Raw genomic sequence first — 25,541 nt, 5'->3', positions numbered from 1 at the left:
GTCACCCCCAACTGCCCCCCCTGCTGGCCTGGTTGCCCCACGCAGCCTGCTTGTTCAGTCATTTGGTTGTTCTTCACTATCCCCCCTGCCGGCCTGGTGGCCCCACACAGTCTTCTTGTTCAGTCGTTTGATTGTCCCTCACTAACCCTCCTGCCATCCTGGTCGTAGGCAGCCATCTTGTGAGGGCGTGAGGGTTAATTGCATATTACCTCTTTATTATATAGGATACTACATATATATGAGACTTGAGCATCTGCAGATTTTGGTATCTTTGGGCGGTTCCGGAACCAATCTCCTGCAGATACCAAGGGACAAGTATATATTCAGGACCTATGTGCATTTTTATTTATTTATTTTTTAAACAATCTAATCTTTTATCATATTTAAGTGTTTATTTAATATCCTCTTTCTCTGATACTTTGTAATAGCATATGTTACATTTTTAAGGCCCTAGTGAGAATTCTGTGGTCTGGCGACGTTTCTTGGAGGTTTATGTATTAGGATACTTTTTTTGTTTGTTTGTTTTGTTTTTAATTAATAACTCTTTATTGTTCAGATTATTACAGATGTTCCTCTTTTTTTGCCCCATAGCTCCCCTCCACCTGGTTCCCACCCCACCCCATGCCCTTACCCCCTGCCACTGTCCTCATCCATAGGTGTAAGATTTTTGTCCAATCTCTTCCCGCACCCCCAAGTCCAAGTATATATTCAGGACCTATGTGCATTTTTTAAAGAGCTCTGGATGTGTTCATGAAGTGAGGTGTGCATATTAAGGAGTGTGTATGTGTGTGTACACCAAGAAGCATGTCTATATGTTTATGTGTATTAATATTTGCACATCAAGCAGGTGTAAAAAGCATGTTGCATGTTAGCATGTAGCTGGTTTACCAGAAGTAAGAGATATTTCTGCAGGTATGTGTTTTGGGTGGGTACACATGAGCAGGTGGCTAGGAGGTTGGTTGAAGCTGTGAGATTGGGGATTGGCTGGATGAGGTTTTATGTTTTTGTTTAACTCCAAGAGTCTGCCTGTGCTATGGAAGGCAAGATCAAGCCTCTTCCATTCACAGCCCAGTGGCCACCTCACATGCAGATGCCTGCTGTGGGCTTGAGTGGCGTAGTGAGAGTAGGTGCCGGGGGCAGCGCACAGCAAGGAAGGGAATGGGCTAGAGTCTCAGCTGTGGGTTCTCAGGAGGTCATCAAACCTTGCTCAAGTCAAGTGGCATTAATATTAACATTAATTACTATAATATATAATAATATTACTACCATTTTCCATAAATCAGAACTACTGCACAAATGCAGTCATTATTATTGATCGCAACTTATCTTCACTATTCCTGGAAATGCAATGCGTGCTCACCATTGATTAAGGGTGTGGGAGTGATGCCATGTGGGCTGCTGCTCTGGCATCCTGAGGTAGGCCACAGTGTGAAGCAGCCTCTGAGGCTGCATGGGCCAGATGGCCTTGATCTGTCCTCTCAAGCTGGCTTTGCCCAGCAGCCAGGTACCCGCCTGCCAGGTAATAAAGAGATCTCTTGTGAAGGAAGCTGGCAAAGTGCAGCCAAGCTCCAGTCCTGTCATTCACGCTGAGCCACCCCTGCCTGGTGCCGGCACCCTCTGGCTGCCTACAAAGGTGTTGGACTTTACACAAATAGGCTTGAGCTAGGCAGCTAAAGGGCTCCGAGGTTGCTGGCAGTGCCACCCCCTGGGCAGGAAGGGGAGAGAGCAGCATGCAGTGTGAGGACTGAGGAAGCCTGGCAGCTCTAGGGCTGGGCTGGGGTGGTGAGTGTAGAGAGGAGGAGCTCTGGGCCTCCTGACACACTCAAGTTACAGGCTCAGTTTCCTGGTCTGAGTTAAGCTTCCCCAAGACTGCCAGGTTGATGCCAAAGCTGTGTGATGTTAAGCAAGTGTCTTGGTCTCTCTGAGTTTCCTCATCTGTAAAATAAGGATTAAAATGAGGGAATGTATGGAAAGGGCTTGCACACTGCTTAGCACGTATGATGATGGTGTCTCTGTGGTAACATACTTGGGCTTTTTCCATGCATGTGCCTGTTTCATGCATGTGCATGTTTAATCACCATTTCTCTCCAGAATCCTCAGAAATAGAGACTTATTCATGCATTGAGTTGATAAATGGCATCTACTGCCACGAGCCAGGCTACATCTGTACTGGATGTACTTAGACATGAATTGGTCACAGTGCTGGCTCTGAGCTGGAAAGCTCACTCTAGTATAGGGAGGTGCAAATGCATATAGACATTGGCAATATGATGTTTTAGCCTGTGCGTGTTGCAGGGAGGCTGCTGTGGGAGTCCGGAGGTGTGTGCTTCCAGCTGGGCAAGGGCAGGGGCAGGGGCAGGGGCAGGAGGGGTGGACATGGCATGAGCGAGGGAAGACTTGGCAGGGGAAATGTCTTTGGCCGGGCCCTGACAAGTGGGCAGAATTGGGAGATTTGCCTCTGGCTGAGGCTTCCATCCACTTTAGCCTGTTTCCTAATCATAAAATTCAAATATAGATGGAAGCTGTGCCAGCCGCACAGCATTGTTGTGAGGCTTTTGAGTACTCACCTCCAGGGCTGAGAGGGACTCCAGGTCTAGAAGCAGCAGGGGCGGACTAACTGGGCCTGGCACAGTTCTAGGCACTTTAGATAAATCTGCTCATTTAATCCTCAATCACACTTGGAGGTAAATGCTAACGGTACCCTGTTTTACAGGTAATGAAACTGAGGCTCAGGCAGACCAAGCTGTTAACTAAAACTGGCTTTGAACACTGGACTTCCTGTGCCCCATACCAGTGCATGTTCCAGATGTTCTATGTTGCCCTGCTATGTACTAAGCATTGTATACTAAGCAAGTATGGATTATCTTGTTGGACCTTCACAGCAACCCTATGAGACAGTTTCTTTTATGACCTCCCCTTTACAGCTGGGGAAACAGAGGCTGAAGAAGGTCAGGTAATCTGTCTAAGATTCCAGAGCCATCCCAGTGGCCAAACCTATATAACCTGCCGGCTTCCCGTGGAGCTGAGCTACCTCCTATGGTTTGAGAAAGAGCCTGATGAATGCCCTCCTTCCAGTATTTGTTCCTTCCTCACTGCTCCATGATGGAGCACTCTTAGGACCAGAGGACCTCAATGCAGTACTGTTCCACCCTGTGTGGCCACTGGAAAACCAGGTCACATCTCTGCAAAGGGGAGTACCTAGGTGTAACTCACAAGCGGTACAAAGATGAAAAGAAGCTGTGTGAGAAAATGCTGTATAAACGGTGAAGTGCTGTTACAGAAGGAAGAGGCAGCACTGTGTGCCCACCACTGTGGTGAATGTGATAAGGAATGCAATAGGCCACAAAAGCAAAAATCAACAAGTGGGACTACATCAAACTAAAAAGCTCCTGCACAGCAAAGGAAACCATCAACAAAATGAAAAGGCAAACGATGGAATGGGAGAAAATATTTGCAAATCATATATGTGATAAGGGGTTAATATCCAAAATATATAAAGAACTCAGACAACTCACTAGCAAGAATAAACAATCTGATTTAAAAATGGACATGGTGGTGGTCCATGGGATGGGCCATTGCAGTAACAACCAGCAACCCCATGCTGCCTGCACTTTGCATCACCCACAGAGTTTCATGCCGGTTACCTCTTACGACACTCAAAGCAGCGCAGTGAGGTAGTGGACTTCATAGGGAAGGGAATAGGCTCAGAGAGCTCAAGTGACCAGCCCCAAACCGCACAGCTAGATCTCTCTAGAATTTGAACCCAGGCCTCTTATTTGGCCCACTGGACACCAGAGCCTCTTCTGTGGGTGTAGAATAATGTGGGGGCTGGGACCAGGCCTGGGTTCAATTCCTACCTCAGCCTCTACTTAGCAGTGTGCCTTTGACCGTGTTACTAAATTTCACTACTCATCTGTAAAACTCTTGTGTTATAGATGCTGTATGTCAAGTTCCTGGCAGGCAGTAAGTGTGCTCAGTAAATCATTGGACAAGCAAGCAATTATGGAGTGTTCATTTCTTCTGAGCTCTGTGTGGAGACACTAAGGAGGAGAGATGATCTTTTCTGTGGGGAAAGGGTGCCTTGGCGCCTTCTTAAGGAATTGTGAAAAGGGGATGGGGCCCACTGTTTGCAGTTTGAATAGAGCCACTTCCTTTCCCTCAGCCTCAATTTTCTTATCTGTATAAAGGGAATAATGGCAACATTGATACCTACCTCACAGGGCTAATAGGTGTCAATCAATATCTGATGCAGAGATGTCTCTCCCTGAAGCAGCTTAGAGTCTAGTTGGGGAGACAGGCCCACAAGGATCATCCACTATGAGATGCATAATAAAGCACCCCAACTTAGTGTCTTCCAACCATCCCGGAACTTATACATCAGTAAGTATCTGTTTTGCTTAGAAATCTGCTTGTTAGGGACAGTTCTTTTCTGCCCACGTGGCATCAGTTGGAGAGGCTTGACTAAGGCTGGAAGATTCGTTTTCAGGATGGTCACCAAATGGCCGGTGAGCTGGTGGTGGTTGTTTGTTCCTTCCCACATGGACCTCTCTGTGGACTTGTTTGGGCTTCTCTCAGCGCGGTGGCTGATTTCCTCCTATCACCATGAAAACAAGGAGGAGCAGGCAGAACACTTCCCTGGAAGTCAAGGGAGGAGGGTTACAAGAAGGAAGGTTTGGCCAATCAATAACTAAGAAAAGTCAATTAGGAACTGACAAATTCCACTGGGTTAGGCAATTAGATCCTTGGGGCCCTCCCCAGTGAGAGTTCTGGGGGAAGAACTGTATGCCAGCAAGTTGGCAGGAGATCGAGATGAAAGAAGTCCCTGGACACAGACAGCTCTTCCTGAAAGGCTGGCTGAAGAACGAAGGGAAGAGTTGTAGGGAAAAACAGTAGTTTAGGATGAGAGATCTGAGCATATTTATATGCTGAAGAGAAAAGGCCTATGAGAATGACAGCACTGAAAACAGTAGGGAACAAAGGACAAAGAGCAGAAGAGACTGGATGGGGCTTGGAGAAGAGGGAACACCTCTTCCCTGAGATCAAAGGGAGAGAGGCAAGACTGGCAGAAATAAGATATGAATAACAGCTGACATTTATTAAGCATTTACTATGTGCCAAGTTCTATTAAATGCTTTACATGTTTTAACTCGTTTCATCCTCAAAACAATACTGTAAAGTTCTGCTACTAACCCCATTTTACAGACGAGGAAACGAAGGCAGAATTTGTACAGAGGAGTTAGGTAGGAGTACCTAAGGGGTCTTCCTCCAGGCAATGAGAAAGAGAGGGCAAGGCACCACTACCCAAAGGGCGGCCAGCAGCTCCTCCCCAAGAGGAGCTGTGATTGGCTGAGATCTAGGGAGCTGCAGTAGCAGGGCTTTGGGTTAGAACAGTGATTCTCAACCTTCTGGCCCTTTAAATACAGTTCCTCATGTTGTGACCCAACCATAAAATTATTTTCGTTGCTACTTCATAACTGTAATGTTGGTACTGTTATGAATCGTAATGTAAATATCTGATTTGCAGGATGGTCTTAGGCGACCCCTGTGAAAGGGTTGTTCGACCGCCAAAGGGGTCGCGACCCACAGGTTGAGAACCGATGGTTTAGAAGAATCCTTTCCCAGCTGTTGTTATGGGTTCACTCAGCAAGATAGACCACCGACTCAGAATTTAAATTTAGGAGCCTTTATTAAGCTGGCCAGCGACTACAGTTACAGCACCCCACCGAAGCAGAGGCTGAACTGCAGCCCCGACTTGCATGGCCAGCGACTACAGTTACAGCACCCTGCCAAAGCAGAGGCTGAACTGCAGCGCAGACTACAGGAGTTACAGCGTTTTTATTTGCAAAAACCACAAAGTTACAAAACCTTAGTTCCCGACATAGTACAGCATCATTACCTTCCTATCTATGTGTTTTAGGAACAGAGAGTACAGCATATTGAGAAGGGGCCATGAGACCATATCTCAAGGCCTGGCCTGATGTCAGTACCTTCCTATCTATGTGTTTTAGGAACAGGCAGCACAGCGCGACCCATCTGGCCAAAGCGCCAGATATGCAGCCCAGCACACTGTTTTGTGTGTGTTTTTTTAAACAAAAAAACCCCCCAAAAAACAACAGGAAACTTTAATCCCCAAGTTAAACCTAAGGGGCATCCCTAGTAGGTAAAACAGACCAAATCAGAGCTGCGTGGGTTGCAGTGTAAGGTTCTATGCCCTGCCCTCCCTCTCCACTTTCCTCTGATCTCAGAGTGTTCCCTGGGGCCGCCTCTGGGGCAGTGGGACTCCTGAGAACACAGGAGTGAAACACAGGGTACACAAGACCAAAGGCCTTCTCTTCATATGAACATCTGAAGAGCCTGCAGCGTGTTTTCAGGGAAAGGCTCTCTGAAAAGGAGAAGCAGGAACTCTCTCTAGGAGTCTGTAACCTTCTATTCCTTGGGGGCATGGACTAGGTGACCTTTGAAACTCTCCCAAAAGAAAGTGAACAGAGAATGAAAGAAGTAAATCCAGGTAAGTGTGAGGTCCCCACCGAGATTTCAGACTTTGTCAGGACTGAACAATGAGCACTGAGCCAGGTTGTCCTCCTGGATCTGGATACCACTAAGGTGATATTTTCGGTTGCCTTTTGCTCCTGGTTTCTGGAACAGCTGTAATCACCAGCCTTGTTAAGATCTTTCTAAAACTTTTCATGGAAGACTGTAGTGGCAGATTCTACCAATGAGCAAAGGAAATCTACCCTCACAGCCCCCAGGCCTGCCTGGAGGAGGGGGTAGAGACTAGAGAGAAGGACTTCAAGATGACATCCTGGGAGATCTCTGCTGAGTTCCATGGTGGCAAAGACTAATAATATCAGTAATAGTCACAATACGATTTTGCATCTATGAAGGGTTTTATTATGTTTCTCCCAAGGCAGTTTCACATTCAAAGTCTTACTGAGTCCCCACAACTCAGTGAAAGAAACCAGGCAGGAATAAGAGCCCCATTTACCAAGACTGACCCAACACTCCTGAGGGCCAGCAGTGGTAGAGTGGGGGTGGAGTCCCCATCTCCTCAGCACTGTTACTACTGCACTTTCAGGCCCTGGTCCACATTTTTCCCATTCAACCATCCCAACCCCTGATTTTCTCATTGTCCTAGTTTCTGGCCTCCTGGACTCCTTTGGCTCAGTTATAAGCCATCTGGTCTCTGAAAATCCGATCTAGCAGTTGGAAGGAAGGGAAAATACAGTGTTTTCCCCTGCTGCTTGGAGGGAGGTTAATAATTAGGTGATCTGGGGAGAAATGGGAGGAGGGAGGTTAGGAAAGAGATTATTCTAAAGCCTCTTGGAGTATCAAGAAGTGAGAAGGGGAAGAAAAAGATTTTGGTCTTTTAAAAATGCCAGTTGTATTAAGATACAATCCTATCTAATAAAGAGGGAATATGCAAATTGACTGTCACACCATCACAAAATGGCAGCGCCCAGTCCCCTCAGCCCCACTGGAATCCCCAGTCCTTTCAGCCCTGCCGTGGGAGGAGGAGGAGGGGTGGCAGGCACACAGTGCACCCAGACCCGCCCTCAGCCCCCCATCCACCCAGGGCCGCCTGAGGCACAGGCAAGCCTCAGATGGTAGCTTCCCAGGGCCACCCAAAGTGCAGGGAAGCCTCAGATGGCAGCTGCCCGGCTGCCCAGGGCCACCTGAGGCTCAAGTAACCAGGGCTGGCCGAGGCTTGCACTGCTGGCAGTGGCGGCAGCAGAGGTGTGACGCGGGCTTTGCCTTCCCCTGATCACTGGGTCACCTCATGCCCCTGAGGGCTCCCAGACTCTGAGAGGGGGCAGGCTGGGCTGAGGGACCCCCCCCTCCAGTGCATGAATTTTCATGCACCGGGCCTCTAGTTATATATAATAAAATTTACCCATTTTAAGTGTATAGTTTGATAAGTTTTGACAAATGTCTACAGTTGTGTAACCATGGTCTCAATCAAGTGATAGAAACTTTCCATCACCCCAAATGACCCTTCTTCCCTTTTGTAGTTTGACCCCCCCTTATACCAATAAAACTGATCTGCTTTCTATCACTATAGTTTTTTTCTATTTTAGAATGTTCTCTAAATGGAATCATACAGTGGTAGACTTTTGTGTCTAGCTTCCTTCACTTAGTATAACGCTTTTGAAATTCATCCATGTTGATGCATGCATGTGTAGCTCATCCCTTTTTATTGCTTACTAGTATTCCATTGTATAGATGTACTACAATTTTATCCATTTACCAATTAATGTTGTTGTTTTATAACATCAATCTTTATTTTGTTGATACTAATTCTTCTGCATCCATTTAGAATACAACATCCTTATGTGTGCAGGATATATCACTAATTTACAGACAATGCTTGGTGTACATAAATGTTTGTGCACTCCTTGTATTAACTCAGAACCAGCTACCTCTCACTCCTACTCTCCTGGCAGGGCTCAGGTGCTCACAAGGTGGGAACCACTCATTTCAGTCATACAACTGAAAAAACAAATATTCAAACCAAAGCATTGATGTTTAACTTCTTAATTTTATTTTATTTTATTGTGGTAGGAACACTTTACACAGGATCTTCCCTCTTAACAAACTTTAAGTGTACAATACAGTATTGTTAACTACAGACACAATGTTGTACAGCAGATCTCGAGAACTTCGTCTTGCATAGCTGAAAGTTTATGCCCATTGATTAGCAGTTTCCCATTTTCCGCTCTCCCCTAACCCCTGGTAACTGGCATACTAGTCTTTGATTCTATAAGTATGACTATTTTAGATACTTCATATCAGTAGGATAATGTAGTATTTGTCCTTCTGTGACTGGTTTATTTTGCTTAGTATGTCTTCAGATTTTATCCATATGATGACATATTGGAGAATTTCCGTTTTTAAGGCTGAATAATATTCTATTGAATGCATATACTTTTTAAAAATTAATTCATCCATCAATGGACATTTAGGTTGTTCGTGAATCTTGGCTATTGTTAACAGTGGTGCGATGATCCTGGGATGCTAATATTTTTTCAAGATCCTGATTTCAGTTCTTTTAAATAAATACTCAGATATGGGATTTCTGGATCATATGGTAGTTCTGTTTTTAATTTTTGAGGAACAACCATACTGTTTTCCATAGCACCATTTTGCATTCCCAGCAACAGTGTACAAGGGTTCCAATTTCTCCACATCCTTGCCAACACTTGTTGTCTTTTATTTGTTTATTTTCATAATAGTCATCCTAACAGGTATGAGGTAATATCTTATTGTGGTTTTGATTTGCATTGCCCTGATGAGCAGTGACTTTGAGCATATTTTCATATACCCATTGATCATGTGTATGTCTTCTTTGGAGAAATGTTTACTTGAGTCTTTAGGTCATCTATAGATATAAAAGCCTAAGTGACCATTTGACCATTTGGCTGGTAACTATGATGTGCACTGACCACCAGGGGTCAGACGCTCATTGCACAGGCATGGAAACATGGAACAGACTGATGAATCTCAGGGGCAAGGGGGGAGTGAGGAGGGGAGGAAGAGATTAACCAAAGATCTTATATGCATCCTAGAGGCCCAGTGCGTGGATTCGTGCACCAGTGGGGTCCCTCAACCTGGCCTTCAGCGATCAGGCTGAAACCAGCAGTCCAACATCCCCCAAGGGGCCCTGGATTGTGAGAGGGTACAGGCCAGGCTAAGAGACCCTGGGTCTCTGGTGTAAAATAATAGTGAATGTCAACAATAATTGAAAAATGAAATGTAAGAAAGAATTATTTATTTTTCTTAATAGTGTCTTTCAAAAAGAAAATTTTTTAAATTTTTGATGAAGTCTAATTTATGGATTTTTTCTTTTATGGTTTGTGCTTTTCATTTCCTACCTAGGAAATCTCTGCATATTCAAAAGTCCCAGATTTTATTCCATTTTTTTTTAGCAGTTTTATAATTTTATCTGTACGGTTGTTCTTTTGTTGATTTTAGAGAGAGGAAGGGAGAGGGAAAGAGATATAAACATCAATTAGGAGAGAGAATCATTGATGGGCTGCCCCTCCTGCACACCCCCTACTGGGGTATGAGCCCGACCTGCCAGGGAATCAGGGAATCCAACCATGACCTCCTGTTTCATAGGTTGATGCTCAACCACTGAGCCACACCGGCTGGGTTATCTGTTTTTTTTAAATCTATAATCTATTTTGTATTAATTTTTATACATGGGGCAAGGCATGGGTTAAAGTACTTTTTTCCCCCTATGGAGACCCAATTGTTTCAGCACTATCTGTTAAAAAGGTTATCATTTTCCTTTCAATTATCTTGGTACTTTTACCAAGAACCAATACAAGGTTTTTTTTCTATTTCCAGCCCCTCTATTTGATTCAATCACTCTGCATGTCTGTCCTTATGCCAACACCAAACTGTCTTAATTTTGGTAGCTGTGTTGTAAATCTTGAAAGCACACAGTGTGTCCTACAAGTTGTTCTTGATTTTCAAAGTTGTTCTGGAGATTTACCCTCTCCCCCCACCTTCACCCACCCCCTGTAATAGCAGTGGTTTCTGAAGAAATGAGGGTATCTTTTCCTCCTATTCATCATGTTTAGCTAGAGAAGGCTTCTTAGAGGAGGTGAAAAAATTAAGAGAAAGTGGGGGGAAAAGGAACTCAGTCTTCAGGCTCTCCCAGCACTAGTGATGGTGGTACCAGGATGAATGGGGGTGGGGAGGTGACTGGAAATGATTTTCGGTTTCTCCCTTTTACTGGAGTTCAAGACAGCGCCTGTAGAGACATTCCCTGACTGCTTCCTTTCAAAGACTGGGGGTTGATCTGCCTTCCTCTACTTGGTGAAGGGGAGGGTTTGTTGTTGTTGTTGTTGTTTTATGGTGATTGAAGGATATTTGTCTTTTTTTTTAAATTTTTTTATTGCTTAAAGTATTACAAAGGGTATTACATATGTGTGTGTGTGTGTTTTTTTTATTCAAAGTTGCCTCACTAGGTCCCTGGCTTTTCCTCCTTGATTCTCCTCCAGGGAATTCCCTTCTCCATCCCTTTGCCAGCTTCACCCAGGCAGGACTGCACACATCATCAGTTCCTCTAAACGACTCAACTGTTCTCATGGCCTTGCAGTGCAATCCTGAGCCTTAGACTAAATATAGATGTGGGAGTTATAGGTGCGCAGCCCCCATAGTTTCCGACTGTCCCTGGCAGAGCTGTAATCAGCTCCTTGCAGCACTGTTTCCTTCCCCTTCCAGCCACTACCTGGCCCTGCAGGTCTCCGCAGCACCACCACTCTCTTGCCAGTTTCCTAGTTAAGAAAAGGGTCCTTTTCTGGCTGAGCCTGAGGTTCCCCTCTGCCTTCAGGTCCACAATGCCTTCTTTTGAGGACCCTTAACCCCATCTTACTTGGGTGATGCCTGAAGTTCCCTCAGCCAGCTGCTTCTCGCTTTACTCCTCTCCTCCCCAGCCCCACCCCCAGCATGACCAGGGGTAGAACACACATCACTTTCCTCTTTGTGGGTCTGTGCTGCCCCACATTTAGGTTTCACCACATCCACCTACAATCCAGCTATCCCTCAATATTCATCAGTCCGGGACACTTGAGATCGCTAAAACCAGGAAGGACTGGATTCTGCCTAAAAGCATGGGCCCTGGAATTAAGAATCCAAGAAACAAACTTTTGGCCTGGATACCACAAACTTCCCTACTTCGGAATTTCAAGAGCCAAGAACTCAGAATGGGTCGTGTTCCTTCTTCAGAGGGGCTCTTCCATTGCCTAAATCCTTGGGTCCCCTCCAGCTCCAGAATTCCCAAGGGCCACAGCCTTAGGCTGTGAACCCCACAGACTACAATGTGGATGATGCTTCCAGAACAGTGGGACATGGGGGCTCTGAGAAAGCCCTGCCCAGTCTCATACTCAGGGGTGAGCTGAGGGTTATATGATTCCAAAGCCTGACTGGGGTTTAGGCTCTCCTACTAACCAGTTGTGTTATCTTGGGCAAGTCACTTACCTCCTCTGAGTCTTGGTTTTCTCAATTGTAAAAAAAAGGGGGGGGGGACTATAAAACATACCCTAAGAGTTGCCATAAGAAATGAAGCGTATGTTGAATGTATAATATTTCATCAGCAGTTCACAAACTCACTATGCCTCACTTTCCTCATCTGCATAGTGACGAGAATGTTTTGTTGGATGTTTTGTGAGAATTAACTCAATACATGAAAAGTGCTTAGAATTATATGTGCCATATAGTAAACATTATAAAGTGGTAAAATACAATTATTAGTCCTGCCAGTGTGGCTCAGTGGTTGAGCGTTGACCTATGAACCAGGTCTGTTTGATTCCAGGTCAGGGCACATGCCCGGGTTGTGGGCTCAATTCGCAATGGGGATGGCATGCAGGAGGCAGCCAAACAATGATATTCTCTCATTATTGATGTTTCTATCTTTCTCTCCCTCTTCCTTCCTCTTTGAAATCCATAAAAATATACAATTATTAGCATTTTGCTGCCCCACCTTTATCATCCATTTATCTATCTACAAAACTCTAGACTTTGTTTTCATTAGTTTTGTCACTAATACCTTTTCTTGTTCCAGGATTGCATCCAGGGTCCCACATGACAGTTGTCATGTCTCCTTAGTTTTCTCTGGTCTGTGACAGTTTGTAGCTCTTTTTGGTTTTCATTAACTTGACAGTTTTGAGGGGTATTGGTCAGATATTTTGTAGAGTGTCCTTAACTTGGTTTGGTCTGATGTTTTTTTCAGTTAGAAACATCAATGTTGCCTCCTGTACTCGCCCTGACTGGGGATGGGACCTCCAAGCTAGGTATGTGCCCTGACTGGTAATCTAACCCACAACCTTCGGGTACACAGGATGGTATTCCAACCAACTGAGCCACACTGGTCAGGGCTCCAATTTTGTTTTTAATGGCAATTAATTCGTTGGGTCCCTTTGTTAGGTTTCTTCTTTAGGATGGAGGGAAGGAGAGTCTGGGAGGCTAAAAGCAATATTCAGCCAACTTAAGCTAAGACTTGCCTAGGTCAGGGCACTTGGACCATGACCTTGGGCAGGAGAGGTGGCCAGACTGGTCAGAGGTGGGCAGAATAGGACTTATAATTCATCATGAGTGAAACCCCAAGTGAAGGCAAAAAGGGAGGTTCCACGCCCAGGCTTAGGAGGCTCATGGGACAGGAGGTAGATAGAGGAGAAACTGGAGAAGGGCTGAAGGCAAGCTTCTCTCTCAGCTGGACTGTCCTGAGGGGCCCCATTAGCATGAACTGCAAAAGAGAGTACAACCCCAATAGCACTGCCATCCCAAGCCTAAGGTGTGGACGGACTTGGGGACATCCAGGCTTATGTCACCCATTGCATGGGCCAACACAGCTGAGTCTGGGGACCTGGAAAAACCATCTGGAGCCTGCCTCAGTGCCTGATTTGAGGAGCAGCTCCCAGCCTGGGAGGATGCTTCTCAGAAATGGGCAGGATCAAACAGCTTGTGATGGTGTCTGCATGTGCTCTCTTTCCTGAAATGGGAGTGTGGCGGGTGGTGAACAAGCTGTGCCTCTCTGCCTAGGTTCTCACAGGCTTTTGCCAGATTTCTGAACCTGTTCTGGCGCAGAGGTGCACTTAGTGGTAGGAACTGGGGTGAAAAGGTAGGTTCTCTGCATTAGCTACACACCTGGGTCTACCCCTCCATTGTTTGGCCTCTGAGCCCATCTGCCCTGTCTCCTCCTTCCTCCTTCCCCCGTTTCTCATGCCAGGTGGCCCTCAGGGGGTATCACAAGACAATTCTCTAAAGGCTCTGTTTTGCCCCAGAATGCCTGGGCTGGGCGGGAATGGTAGGGTTGACTGGAAGATTGAACTTTGGTCAGGGAACAACTCTAGACAAATCACTTCCCCAACTCTAGGCCTAAGCCTTCTCAATTGTAAAATGAGGGGTCAAATTCAATTATTGTTTCATTGCCCTTTAAAAAAAGCTATATTAGTTATAATAAATATTACTCTATAATTTATAGATTATTCATAATCTATAATCACTAATCTATTAAATTAATAAAAATCCAACATAAAATTGCCCCTGCTTCATTCTGAAGTGACATTAATATTTGTGTTGGTTTCTAACACTTGCTAGTCCTTGTTCAGGTACATATTCAATTTTAATGTATTTATAGTGTAGGGAGCGGCTATAGGGTTAAGCCTCAGACTGACCTGTGGCAGGGCCACAAACAAGTCCCAGCTTGGAGGGCAGAGCCCTCTTAGTGTAATTAAGCTTAACCTCACAGCCCTCCCTAGTTCCTTGTAGGAAGCTAATGGGCTGTGGGAGATTTAGCAAGTGCTGCCAAAACAAGTGAAACTCACAAGAACATTGTAACTATATTGACCACTACCTTGTTTTTCTCTGACTATAAAATAAAGCCTCAGCTTGCCGGCTGGGTTTTTTCTGTGTTCTCATCCAGGCATGGGATATCAGCCGAGCCCCAGCTATATTCTTTTGTCTGTCTTTTCTTTAATCCTTCACCGCCCCTCCTCAGGCTCACCGAACCCTTGGCTGTGCTGGCACGGCACATATAGTAATAGCATAAGTAAATTTAACATTTTCAATTAACATTACACTGTTTTTTTTCCTTTTCCTTTTTATACCTACACTCTTTTTTCCCCATTCTAATCTTGCTGAGGTAACCAATGTTAATAGCTTAGTTATGTATGCACACATATGTGAATATAGCACAATGTATAGAATTTACATTTGGGGGAGACAGGTTAATATTTATTTTACAAAACTATATAATTTCTCTGCAACTTTCGTTTCTCATTTAGCCATATATTGTGGAAATCACACCAGGCCAAGAGATACAGCACATAATTCCATAGTATGGATGAAGCTATCGCAGTTTACTCAGCCACCATTCCCTGATTGATTGGGATTCGGGTTATTTCTAGTGGTTTTATTTCTCTCCCCCTCACCCCCCACCCCCAGTCCTGTAAAAATAAGGCTGTCACAACAGTTTGTACAAAGATCTTCATAAATTGGTACTTGCTTATCTAGGGTATAAAATTCCAGAGGTGGGATTGCTGGGTCAGAGGATTTTTTATGTTTGCCAGTCTGGGGGATGGGAAATAGCTTCTCTGTGTTCCCTTAGTTTGCATTGGCCTGTTTACTATAAGGTGGAGCATCTTTCCATATAGTCACCAGCTCTTTGGATTTTCTCTTGTGTCAACCAGAATTCATATCCTTTGCCCATTTTTTTTTACGGGGTTTGTCTTTGCACTATGAATTTGTGGGAGTTCAAAGTAGGATATTAACGTGCTTTCTGTCACATGTGTTGCAAATATATTTTCCCATTCTGTCATTTTTCTTTTGATTTAATAGGGTATCTTTCTTCATACTAGATGTTTTTATTTTGTGTAGTCAGATATGTTTATCTTTTTCTGACTGGCTTTTCAGTTTCCTGTTTTGTTTTAAGCCTCCTTAACACATAGGCTAAATTCCTAAGGTTCCTTCTTTATTTCCCCTTGTTTTATTTTCTCATTTAAACATGCAGTCTCTCTGGAATTTATTTTTGTCTAAGGTAGGCTTCAACATTATTTTCTTCCATGAGGATAGCCAGATTTAGCAGCTTCCAGTACAGACTGGGTTTGGACAATGTGTCCTGAAGCTAAAGAAGTTTCAAAATCCCTTTCAGGTGATCTTTGGGGGCCCTTCCAGGTCTGACATTCTCTGACTCCATAACGCCCAGTACAGCGACTGCTTGCTAAGAGAGAGAAGGCAATGCACAGCATTACTTATGAAAAAGTAATTTCAATATTAAATCCCAAGTTGGCTCCAAGTGGATATTAGAATCACAACATTTTAGAGGCGGAAGGGACCTTGGAAATTAGGTAGTCTAATTGCTCTCAATTCTGGCTGAATTACCTGGGAACCTATAACAAGTCTCTCTAGTTCAACTCCCTTATTTCATCAGTGAATAAACTGAGACCCAGAAGAGGTGAACTAGGTGTCACACAGCTGGCTAGCTGGCGCTGGAGCCCAGGTCTCTGCTCCTGGATTGCTTTTCCATCCGTGTCAAACAAATCCATCAAGCACCATACCTTGGATTTTCAGCTGGCAACACTAAGATCTCTGTGTGAGTGCTTTGTACCTTTGCATATGATCAGCTTTAAAATGTTTACTGTATGCAATTCTGTGCATCACAGGTGGGTAGACTAGTTCTGCCTTGCCGGACCTTAGTGGGGAACAGGGTTATAAAGAACTACGATAATGATAAAAGACAGAGGAAACAAATGGCTCATACAACTGGAGGAGCCTACTGAGGGGATGGGGGTGCAGAAGTAGGAAGAGTTCCCTTGGCAGGAAGTCAGGGCACTGCAAGCAGGAGGTGGTATTTGAATTGGGCCTCGATGGCAGAGCATCCGTGCTGCACTTCCTTCCCTGGAGCTGTGCTGGCGACCTCAGTGACACAGGGGCAAGGTTTCAGGGCAGAAAGGCCTTGGGGTGAGAGAGCCGTGCTGGGCCCAGCCTGTCCAGGCCGAGCTCTGACCTTCTTCCTCTGCTCTGCCCTCAGGAATGAGACCGTGCTGCACCAGTTCTGCTGCCCAGCCGCCGATGCCGAGCAGAAGCCCTCCTGCGCAGACCCGGCCTCCCAAAGGTGGGAAGTCATTGGTGGGTGGTCCTCCCCTCCCCACCCCACAGTCCTTCCCCTCGGAGCAAAGCACACACCACTGCACCATTTGGCCTCTTCCTTGAGTCTTGTGCTGTTGCTTGTTTGTTTTTACCTCCTTCCTCATACTTCCATTTCTCTTTGCTTCCTCTGGACCCCAGATGAGCCATTCCCAACTTTGGAGGTCATTATGCCCTTTCCTATACTGCTCCCCTCTAAGTGACCCGTGTAAAATACATTTTTAAACATCAAGGGAAATGAATGTGGCTGTAATTACAGAGCACAGTAGGATGCTGGCACTCAGTAGTTGTTCAGTGAGAGTGCCCATCTTTCCTCTTATATCAAATATTTCCATTTGTCTTCCTGATTTTTCTCCTTCCATAATGACGACAAGATGACTGACTTTAATTTCAGGGATTTTTCACCCTTTGATGAGTTAGCTGACAACTTGGGAAGGACGGGGAGTAGTGAAAAGTCAAGATTTGGTGTCACTGTCCCAGGCTTTCTCCTTCATCTTGTTTTGGGTTATTCATACGCCCTCTTTCTTCCTGTCTCCTTCCCCTGTGTTCTCTCTCCATCATGCTTTCATCTTTCTCCTCCCACATTCATCTATCTGGCTGCCCTGCTGCTCCTCCATTCCCGTCTTTTCCACCCACATCAATTTCCGCTCCCTCTCATCTTGATGTGTGTGCTGTCAGTCTCTGTCCCTTATCCCACTTCATTTCCTTCTCTTTCCCACCAATTTTTCTGTCTCACAGTTCTGCACATTTCTCTTGTTCTTTACTTCACTCAGTCATGATCCTTCGATTTGGGACAAAAATTTGCCCCATGTATAGTCTCCTGTTGTCAGAATGAATTTGGGCAAGTGACTTAACTCCCCTGGGCCTCAGTTTACACATCAGTATAATGAAGGGGTTGGTCTGTCTAGAAAATGGCACTTACATGTAACCTCACTGAGCTTCTCGCCTGCTTAGGAGAACAAGACCAGGCAGGTGTTATAACCGCTGTCTTACCTGAGAGGCGAGTGAGCTCAGAGACTCAAGGGACTGGCCCACAGGCACACAGCCAGGAAGTATCGACGCCCAGATGCACCCTTACGGCGTTTGACTCCCTGCTCGCCACTTCCAGGTTTAAGATTTAACAATCCCATAATCGTTCCCTTTCTTCCTTGGAAAATAACTAGATGATAATCAGAGATGATGGCTGTCAAGCTAAGGACAGAAAATGACCGCCTGGAAGGTGTTACTACTCATTTCCCTTAAAGGAGTTAGAGGGGTCTGGGCATGAGGCCCCTATGAGGAGGGAACTATGGCAGTGGGGCTCGTTCCCTTTCTTCCTTGGAAAATAACTAGATGATAACCAGAGGTTATGGCTGTCAAGCTAAGGACAGAAAATGACCTCCTGGAAGGTGTTACTACTCATTTCCCTTAAAGAAGTTAGAGGGGGCTGGGCATGAGGCAGGACTCTGAGGAGGGAACTATGCAGTGGGGCCACAGTAACACCTCCAGACCCTTCAGTCCGGGGCTTCAGGAGGCATGTGTTCCCTGCAGCCGACCACGTTAGAGGACGGAAGGCAAAGAGAAGGACCAGGCCCTGTGCCATGCCCTGGGTGGTCTCTGTGCCACGTTCTGTGCCGGGACACAAGGAGCTCTCCATCTAGTGGGACATCGCGATGCCTCCAAATGGGAAATGGCTCACCTGGAAACTGGAAGGAAGAAGAGAAATGGGAGAATGAGAAAGTGGAGAGAAAGGAGAGAGGACAGAGAGTGGAGTGGTGTGAGGGTGGTCTGGGAGGAAAGAGATAGGGAGCCCTGGCTCCTTCCATGAGCTGTCACTGTTCAGACACGTGGCTGAGTCTTCTTCCTAAAAGATGTCCTCCCTGGCAGCGAAGGAGAAGCAAGGAAAGCTGTGTAGTCTGCCTCCCACCCCCTCAGTCCAACTCATTTCAGTGGACAGGCAATTGCTGCTCCCTGAGCACCAGGCATTGGTGAGGATGGGTAACTGTTTACCCTCACAATGGCGCCAGGGGCCCCAGCAACAGAAATCTTCCCTTGAGTTTTCCTTGGTCCTTCCTCTCTCTTGCACTCACCCCTCCCACTCTTTCATGTGCTAACACTCTTCTGCTGGACCCACCCTGCGGTCTGGCTCCTGGTAGGAAGGGGTGGGAGAGAGGCCGGTGTATGTGGAGGCGGGGAAGGGTGCTGCCCCTATGGGACCTGGGCTCCAAGGGAATCGGGTTCTTTTCCAAGATTTGGGGTGGGATGGTAGGAAACCTATTGAAGGGCAGGCGCCAAGGTTGGGTGGAGGTGCTCTAAGGAGGGAGGGAGGTGGGTGGAAGGTTCAGGGAGGGGCTTGTAAGTGCTGCCTATGGCAGCCCTCCCCTCGGGGTGGGGCAGGGAAGTTTGCACCCAAGTTGGTCCAGCTGTTGTCTGTCTCCGTTCCCAGGTATTCCAAGTTGTCCTGTCTGTCTGGTTTGTAGTTTCCTAGAGTGTGTTTCTGTCTGTCTGTCTGTCTCTCTGATGACAGTTTCTCGGCTTCTCTGGAAGAAGGCTACCTCGATGTTTTCTGACAGTGTATGTGTCAGTCAATCTGTCTATTCTTGGATTCTTGGGAGAATTGCATCCTGAGATAAATTTTCTCCCATCAGACTCCCAACATCCCTGCTCCCAACCCTATCCATGACTCCTTCACAGCTCTGAATCCGTCCCGCCTCCAGTGTAGCTCAAGCTCCCCCACTCCCACCACCACCCCTTGAGTTTCTCTACAAGGAAGTAGAGGTCAGAGAACAGGCTGAGGGCCAGCTCAGGGTGGGCGGGTCACAGAGCCTCCAAGACAAGCCAGGCTTCTCCCCACTGGTCAGTCTGGTTTCCCACCAGCTCAGCCAGCCTCAAGCTCCTCCAAGAATTTCTAGGAATTAGCCAGTTGATCTCTACAGAGGGCACCAATATAAGGAATCCAAACCAATCATCAGATCTAGGGTCATTGGGGCCTTTCTTGTGTGACCTCAGAGCTGGCCACAGAGACCCCCTCACCTTCGTCCTCTGTACTCTGACGCCAGTGGTGACCAAGGCCAGCACAAGTGTGAGGGGGTGCCTGTCCCCTCCCTGCATCCACCCCAAGCTGTGGGACTGAGCAAGAATCCCTTTCCATGAGCCACTGGGCTCATGCCCTGGGGGCTGCAGTGGCAGCTGATCTGTGTAAGCCTATCACCCACAGCTGATCCTTGGTAGAGAGGAGCTGCTGCTGCCACCTGAGGCAAACCCTCAGCCCAGGGGAGAGCCCCAGGGCCCCAGATAGATCCTCACTTCCTTCCAAAGAGGGGGTTGCTCCAGCCTGTTAGTGTGTGCTAGTACAGCCTCCCCCGCCACCTGTAGAGCAGCCTTTGGGGGATGGGCTCAGGAGAAATCTCTCTGGGGACCTGGAGCCTGCCAAGAGGTGATGCTTCCAGAAGTGGGAAGAGCAAGTCCGGCAGCTGCTGTCTCACAAAGGGGAGGCTGAGTGGTAGGCATTGTGTCCTGGGTACAATGGAACAGTTATGGGGCCGGCACAGAGTTATCATGGGCTCCATTGTGCTTAGGCACCCACATCCCTAGGCAACAGCTTGTGCTTACTAGGGTAATAGGCCCTCAGGTGAGAACTGGGCCCAGAGCCAGCCAGGGGGCAGCAGGCCGTGCCAGCCTCTTTCATCCCCCTTCCCAGCTCCTTCCCGCTGCTAGCTGACGGCAAGGCTTTATTCTGGGGAATTGAATAGACTAGTAATTGCAGCCCTACTTTTTATGAGGAGGGGGGGCTCCCTCTCAGGCTCTCGGTGACATTTGGAACAACGACCCTGGCGCTGGCCAGCTGCCTCCCGGCATCTAGCCCATTTGTCTCCGTGGGTGGCAATGAGGCAAGATGAGGAAGACTGGCTTCTATGAGGGCAATTTCGGGAGGCTGGAGGGGTGGAGGTCAGAGAGAGGAGGTGCTAGGGAGGAAATAGAACAACCCCCAGCCCTGGGGACGAGGAGGGGATAGGAGTGTGGATGATGGCATTCTGGGCCCCAGCAAACGACTCACCCCCAATATTTGGTGGAGTGTGGATGATGGCATTCTGGGCCCCAGCAAACGAACTGACTCACCCCCAATATTTGGGCCTTCCTTCTCAACCACCCTGTCCTGATCCAGGATGGAAGAGAGACTCACATTTATTCAACACAATATTTATTGGACATGCCAGGGTTGTTGCACTGAGCACACTCAATATTTTGTCTCACCGAATTCTTTGAGATACTGCTACTCCCATTGACAGATAGGGAATCTGGGAAGGAGAGAAGTTCGGTACCTTGATAGAGGGACCGCTGCGAATCAGTCTGGAGCTGGAAGATGAGCCCAGGTCTAACTCCAAAACGTAACCTCTTTGCACAGAGCTGCTGCTAGGAGTTTTTTATTGAATAGCATAGGAGAAGTTCGAGACATTTCATTAAGTCCTAAATAACATTTATTTTCTCTGATTACAAGTTACACACTTGCTAGTTGTTGGATATGTGGAAAATACAGGAACATAAAGAAAATAAAAATTTAATCCAGTCAGATAGAATTAACCACTGTCAATATGTTAGTGCACAAGCTTCTGGGGTTTTATTTTTCTCTGTACTGGGTTTTTCATGTGCCCCTGTTAAAAAATAAGGATATTGTGGCCTGCATTTCCCACTGACTGCATACATTCATTGAGAAAGCCTCCTGCCCTAACCAGAACCTCCTGGTGCCTCCACCCCTCTTGTCTGTCACCTGCTAACCAGCCCGAAGAGTGTGAGCGGCAGAGGCTGAGGCCCCTGAGCAAGGGACACCCTTCCAAGGATGGCTGTCAGGGGGAGCCCTGTGTTAGCTGGCACTGTCCTGTGCATCCGGGGACTTCCCTCTCTCCCCAGCCTGCCTGAGGCATGATCAATAGACCCTCCAAGTTTACTCAGCCTTTATGGAGCAATTAAGTTCTCAGTCAATACAGTTTAGTCTTCAAACCGCTGGGCTTGGGAGCTTTGGTGTCAGTGCCTACTCTGTTTGTCACGTCCAAGGCTCAGAGGCTGCTGGGAAACCTGCCCACCCACCAGTAAGAGGGTGTGGGTCGTTCTGAGGCTGCAGAATTGTGTGCTCCCAGTCCCTAGAGGCACAGAGAAGCCTCAGCTTCCCTCCCAAGCCCTGGGGTGAGGGTTTGCTGGGGGCAGGCCAGTCGTTAGTTCCCAGAAGCCTTTGCAAGCGTTGGGATCATGGGACCTGAGCCAGGGCTGTAAACCTTTCCATGCCCTGCCCTGGAGTGGGGCGCCTGCCTGCTTGGCCCATGTGGGACTCTGGAGACTGAGGACTCTGTCTGGTGTGGGACACAGCAGGGCTAGGGGAGGGGCTGCTCCTTCTTATTTGGGCTTTTTGAGCAAATGAGTTCGCCAGTCTTCTGAGGATCTCGTGTAGTTAAGCAGAGACCACCTTGGCTGGGCTCCTTACCTGCGGGTGCCACACAAGATGGCAGAATTTGATCCGAGAGCTAGTGAAATCTGTCCCCCAGGGAACTGTGTGGCCTGTCACTTCACCTCCCATGCCTTTTGCTCCAGCTGTGTCTTCCCTGCCAGACTCAGTAGGCACAAAACCAAGAGATGTCAAAACACTCTGATGCCTTGCAGTGGGCACCCACACTACTTCCAGCAAGTGTTCGGGAAGCTTTGTCTTGTCATGATGTTTGACCTTTTGTTCAGAGGACTTTCCTCAGCCGGGCCGTGAAACTCCTGTTCGGAGTCAAGTACTTGTCCAGCCAATTTCCTTGTGTATCTTCCCTCCCAGGCCTTGAGCCTTCCTCTGCAACTGGTCTCCTCATGAGGCCTAGGCTGCCACCAGAGGGTACTTAGGAAACTATGGGGCTGAGCAGAGGGCTACACCGTGTGAGTGAGGCTAGGTCGGGGCCCACCTTCAAAGAGCTGCAAGTGAGGACAACTTCCTGTCAGCGGCATTTGGAGATGATGGGAGAATTCCTCCCACTAGTTGTATTTTGTGTCCCTCACCCGTGGGAGAGGGAAGGAGAATACAAGCTGTCATTTATTGAGCACTTGCTTAGGTGCGACACAAGTATTATGTCGTTCTCACTAAAAGCTTATAAAATGTTATTATTATTCCCATGTTAGAAACAAAGAGACTGAGGATCAGAGATAATGAATGACTTATCCAAGGTCCATATGGCTGGTAAATGGCAGAGTGAAGATTTGAGCCAAGCCTCTGTTGCAGCTTCTACACTGGAGTCAGATAACCAAAGGGAGGTGTTTTTAGGCACAGGAAGTGAACGTGTGGCTGGGGCGTGAACAGCTGGCTCCCGCTTCCCAGCCGCAGGAAGCAGGCTGCTCGGGGCCAGCTCCTTGAGAGAACTTGGCTTGTCGTCAAGAGTTGAGAAGGCCTGGCCTTTCTTTCCTGCCCGTCTACCCTGTGCATGAGGCTGTTTTCGGACTCCAGGCAAATTAGGTAAACACGTCAGAGCAATCAGACTGAGGAGAGAGATGACCCAGATGACATTTTTAGGGATAAAAAAGCTCTAGACTTTATTATTTAAAGAAATAGACATAACTAAAGATAACACTTTCAGAACAACAAAGTGAAATATACCACAAGGAATGTCTGGGTATCTCTGTTCAGTCAGCCTTCATTAATGTAGAGTTTTGAACAATTTTCTGGGAAAGAAATTCTTGTTTCATTAACCGAAAACTTCCTGTTTGAGTTTTGTGGCTATGTATATTTCTCTCTTTCCCAGAGAATCACTTCTCTTCGAAGGCCTAGAGACTTTTCACCATCTCCTGTGCTTTTCTTGTCTTGCTTTTCTCCTCCGAAAGGGCATCTTTACTTATTCATTTAACCAATACTATGAATTTACTTTACTTTTAACCAATACTATGACCATGAACATAATTTATAATTCCAGTAAGTGTTTCTGATGTATGAAAAAAAGGGTTTAAATTTGTTTTATAAAATAAAAAAAGAGGAAATAATCTTGATCTATAGCAAGAGTGATTTAATCACACCAGGCATCCTTGAAGACGTCACTGCCTCTCAGGGGCTTTGGAACGGCTTAAGAAAGGAGATTTTCAGAGATTTCTTTTGTGACAATTAAAAAGCAAAACGGGGAAGACAGCTGTGTCTGAGGGAAGACTGGCATGTGTTGTTGTCTCCGGCAAGGACAGGTGCCAGCGGGAGCAAAGGGAAGCGTCTGTTCATTTAGAACCTCAGGATGTCATGGCTGGAAGCGAGCCAAGGCATGCAGCGGCCCTCTATTGAACAGAGGAGACCGAGGACCCGAGAAAGGTGCCTTGCCCAAGGTCTCACAGCCGGTCAAGTGCAGAACGAGGTAGAAGTCCTGATGAAGCTGGGGCTTTGCACCACCTCACTTAGACCAGGAACTCCCCTTCCCTGTGCCTCAGTGTCCTCAGCTATGACATGATGGGGGGGTGGGGGGGCTGTCTAAGCCCCAAGGCCCCTCTGGCAGCGATTCCATAAGAAGGCACTGTGCCCAGGCCAAGGATGAGACATACACATGGGGAGACCAGGAACATCCACAAGCAAAACAAAGGGCAAGTGATAGGACACAGACAATAGACCCAAGAGGCAGATGAGAAAGGCAACGTGCAGAGTAGGATGAGCACACGTGAGAAAAAAGCCTTGGATAGGCTTTTCATTTCTCTGTTTTACTTATTGTTAAAACACAAAAAGAAATTTTAAAAAAGGAGAACAACCTCACCTCACTCATAACCTACAGTCCTTGTACAAGCACCTCCTCTCATTTCCCCTGTTCTCCACACATTTGAGCGCTGCAGTCTGGACGATGTGCCCCCAGAATGCCACAGGGAGAGCATGGTACCCCGTCACCCCTCCCCACCCCGGTGCTGGCGGCTTCAGCATTGGTCCTAGACCCAGGTGCACTCTGTTCACTCCCAGGGCAGAAACGATGGGGATGAAGGAGGCTGAAGTGCACAGTCAGCATGACCTTAACACTCCAAGGAAAGTGGGAAGAGCAAAGTGGGGAGGGGGGGCTCCCTCTCAGGCAAAGTGGGGAGGGGGGGCTCCCTCTCAGGCTCTCGGTGACATTTGGAACAACGACCCTGGCGCTGGCCAGCTGCCTCCCGGCATCTAGCCCATTTGTCTCCGTGGGTGGCAATGAGGCAAGATGAGGAAGACTGGCTTCTATGAGGGCAATTTCGGGATAGGCACTCCTATCCCCTCCTCGTCCCCAGGCCTGTATTTGGCATGTATGAAATAATGTGCACTTTTCTGGGAAGAGAGCCCAGAGTACTTACCAAAGGTATGTGAACCCAAAAATGTTCACAGATCTGGGGGTAGAGAGACCAGGGTAATCCTGCTGTTGAGGAAAAGGAAGGAAATGAAAAGCTGGGTATCCGTCACTGACTGGGTTCTTCAGGAAGCCGACTCTGAGCTCAGGGTGCCGAATGATTACTAGGGGATGCACTTGGGATCAACACCCATGGATGTTGCACCAGAAGATTTCCACAGATTCTCCCTTCTAGGTTGGAAAGGAAGAGAGGTGAGGAGGTGGTAAAGGAGTGCCCTGGGCTATGAGACCAATTCAGAACGACTTCAAGGAAGCACTAGAATGTGGAGCAGCTGAGAACATAAGACAGAGCAGTTCAAATCCCAGTTTACTTATCTGTAAAATGGGGCTCACAATACCACTTACCTCTTAGGGTGGTTGGGAGAGTTCAATGAGATGATGCATGGCAAGGTATCTGGCATATAGTCAGCACGCAGTAAATGCTAGCTATTTTATTTTATTTTTTTAAAAACTATATATTTTATTGATTTTTTTTTTTTACAGAGAGGAAGGGAGAGAGATAGAGAGTTAGAAACATCGATCAGCTGCCTCCTGCACATCTCCCACTGGGGATGTGCT

At 47.0% G+C, this 25,541-nt stretch overlaps 1 protein-coding gene across 1 annotated transcript in view; it reads left to right on the top strand.

The window, feature by feature from the left end:
* The window catches only part of IQSEC3 (IQ motif and Sec7 domain 3), a 117,857-nt gene that overhangs the window by 18,998 nt on the left and 73,318 nt on the right, over positions 1–25,541 (top strand). Inside the window, exon 2 of the mRNA XM_014539403.1 lies at positions 16,535–16,618. Coding sequence (XP_014394889.1) covers positions 16,535–16,618 — 84 coding nt within the window. The remainder of the gene's footprint in view (positions 1–16,534; positions 16,619–25,541) is intronic.

The sequence above is a fragment of the Myotis brandtii genome, unplaced genomic scaffold (assembly GCF_000412655.1).
Source record: "Myotis brandtii unplaced genomic scaffold, ASM41265v1 scaffold216, whole genome shotgun sequence".
NCBI lineage: Eukaryota > Metazoa > Chordata > Mammalia > Chiroptera > Vespertilionidae > Myotis > Myotis brandtii.
The sequence above is the reverse complement of the archived record's forward strand: the minus strand, read 5'-3'. Positions and strand labels throughout refer to the sequence as shown.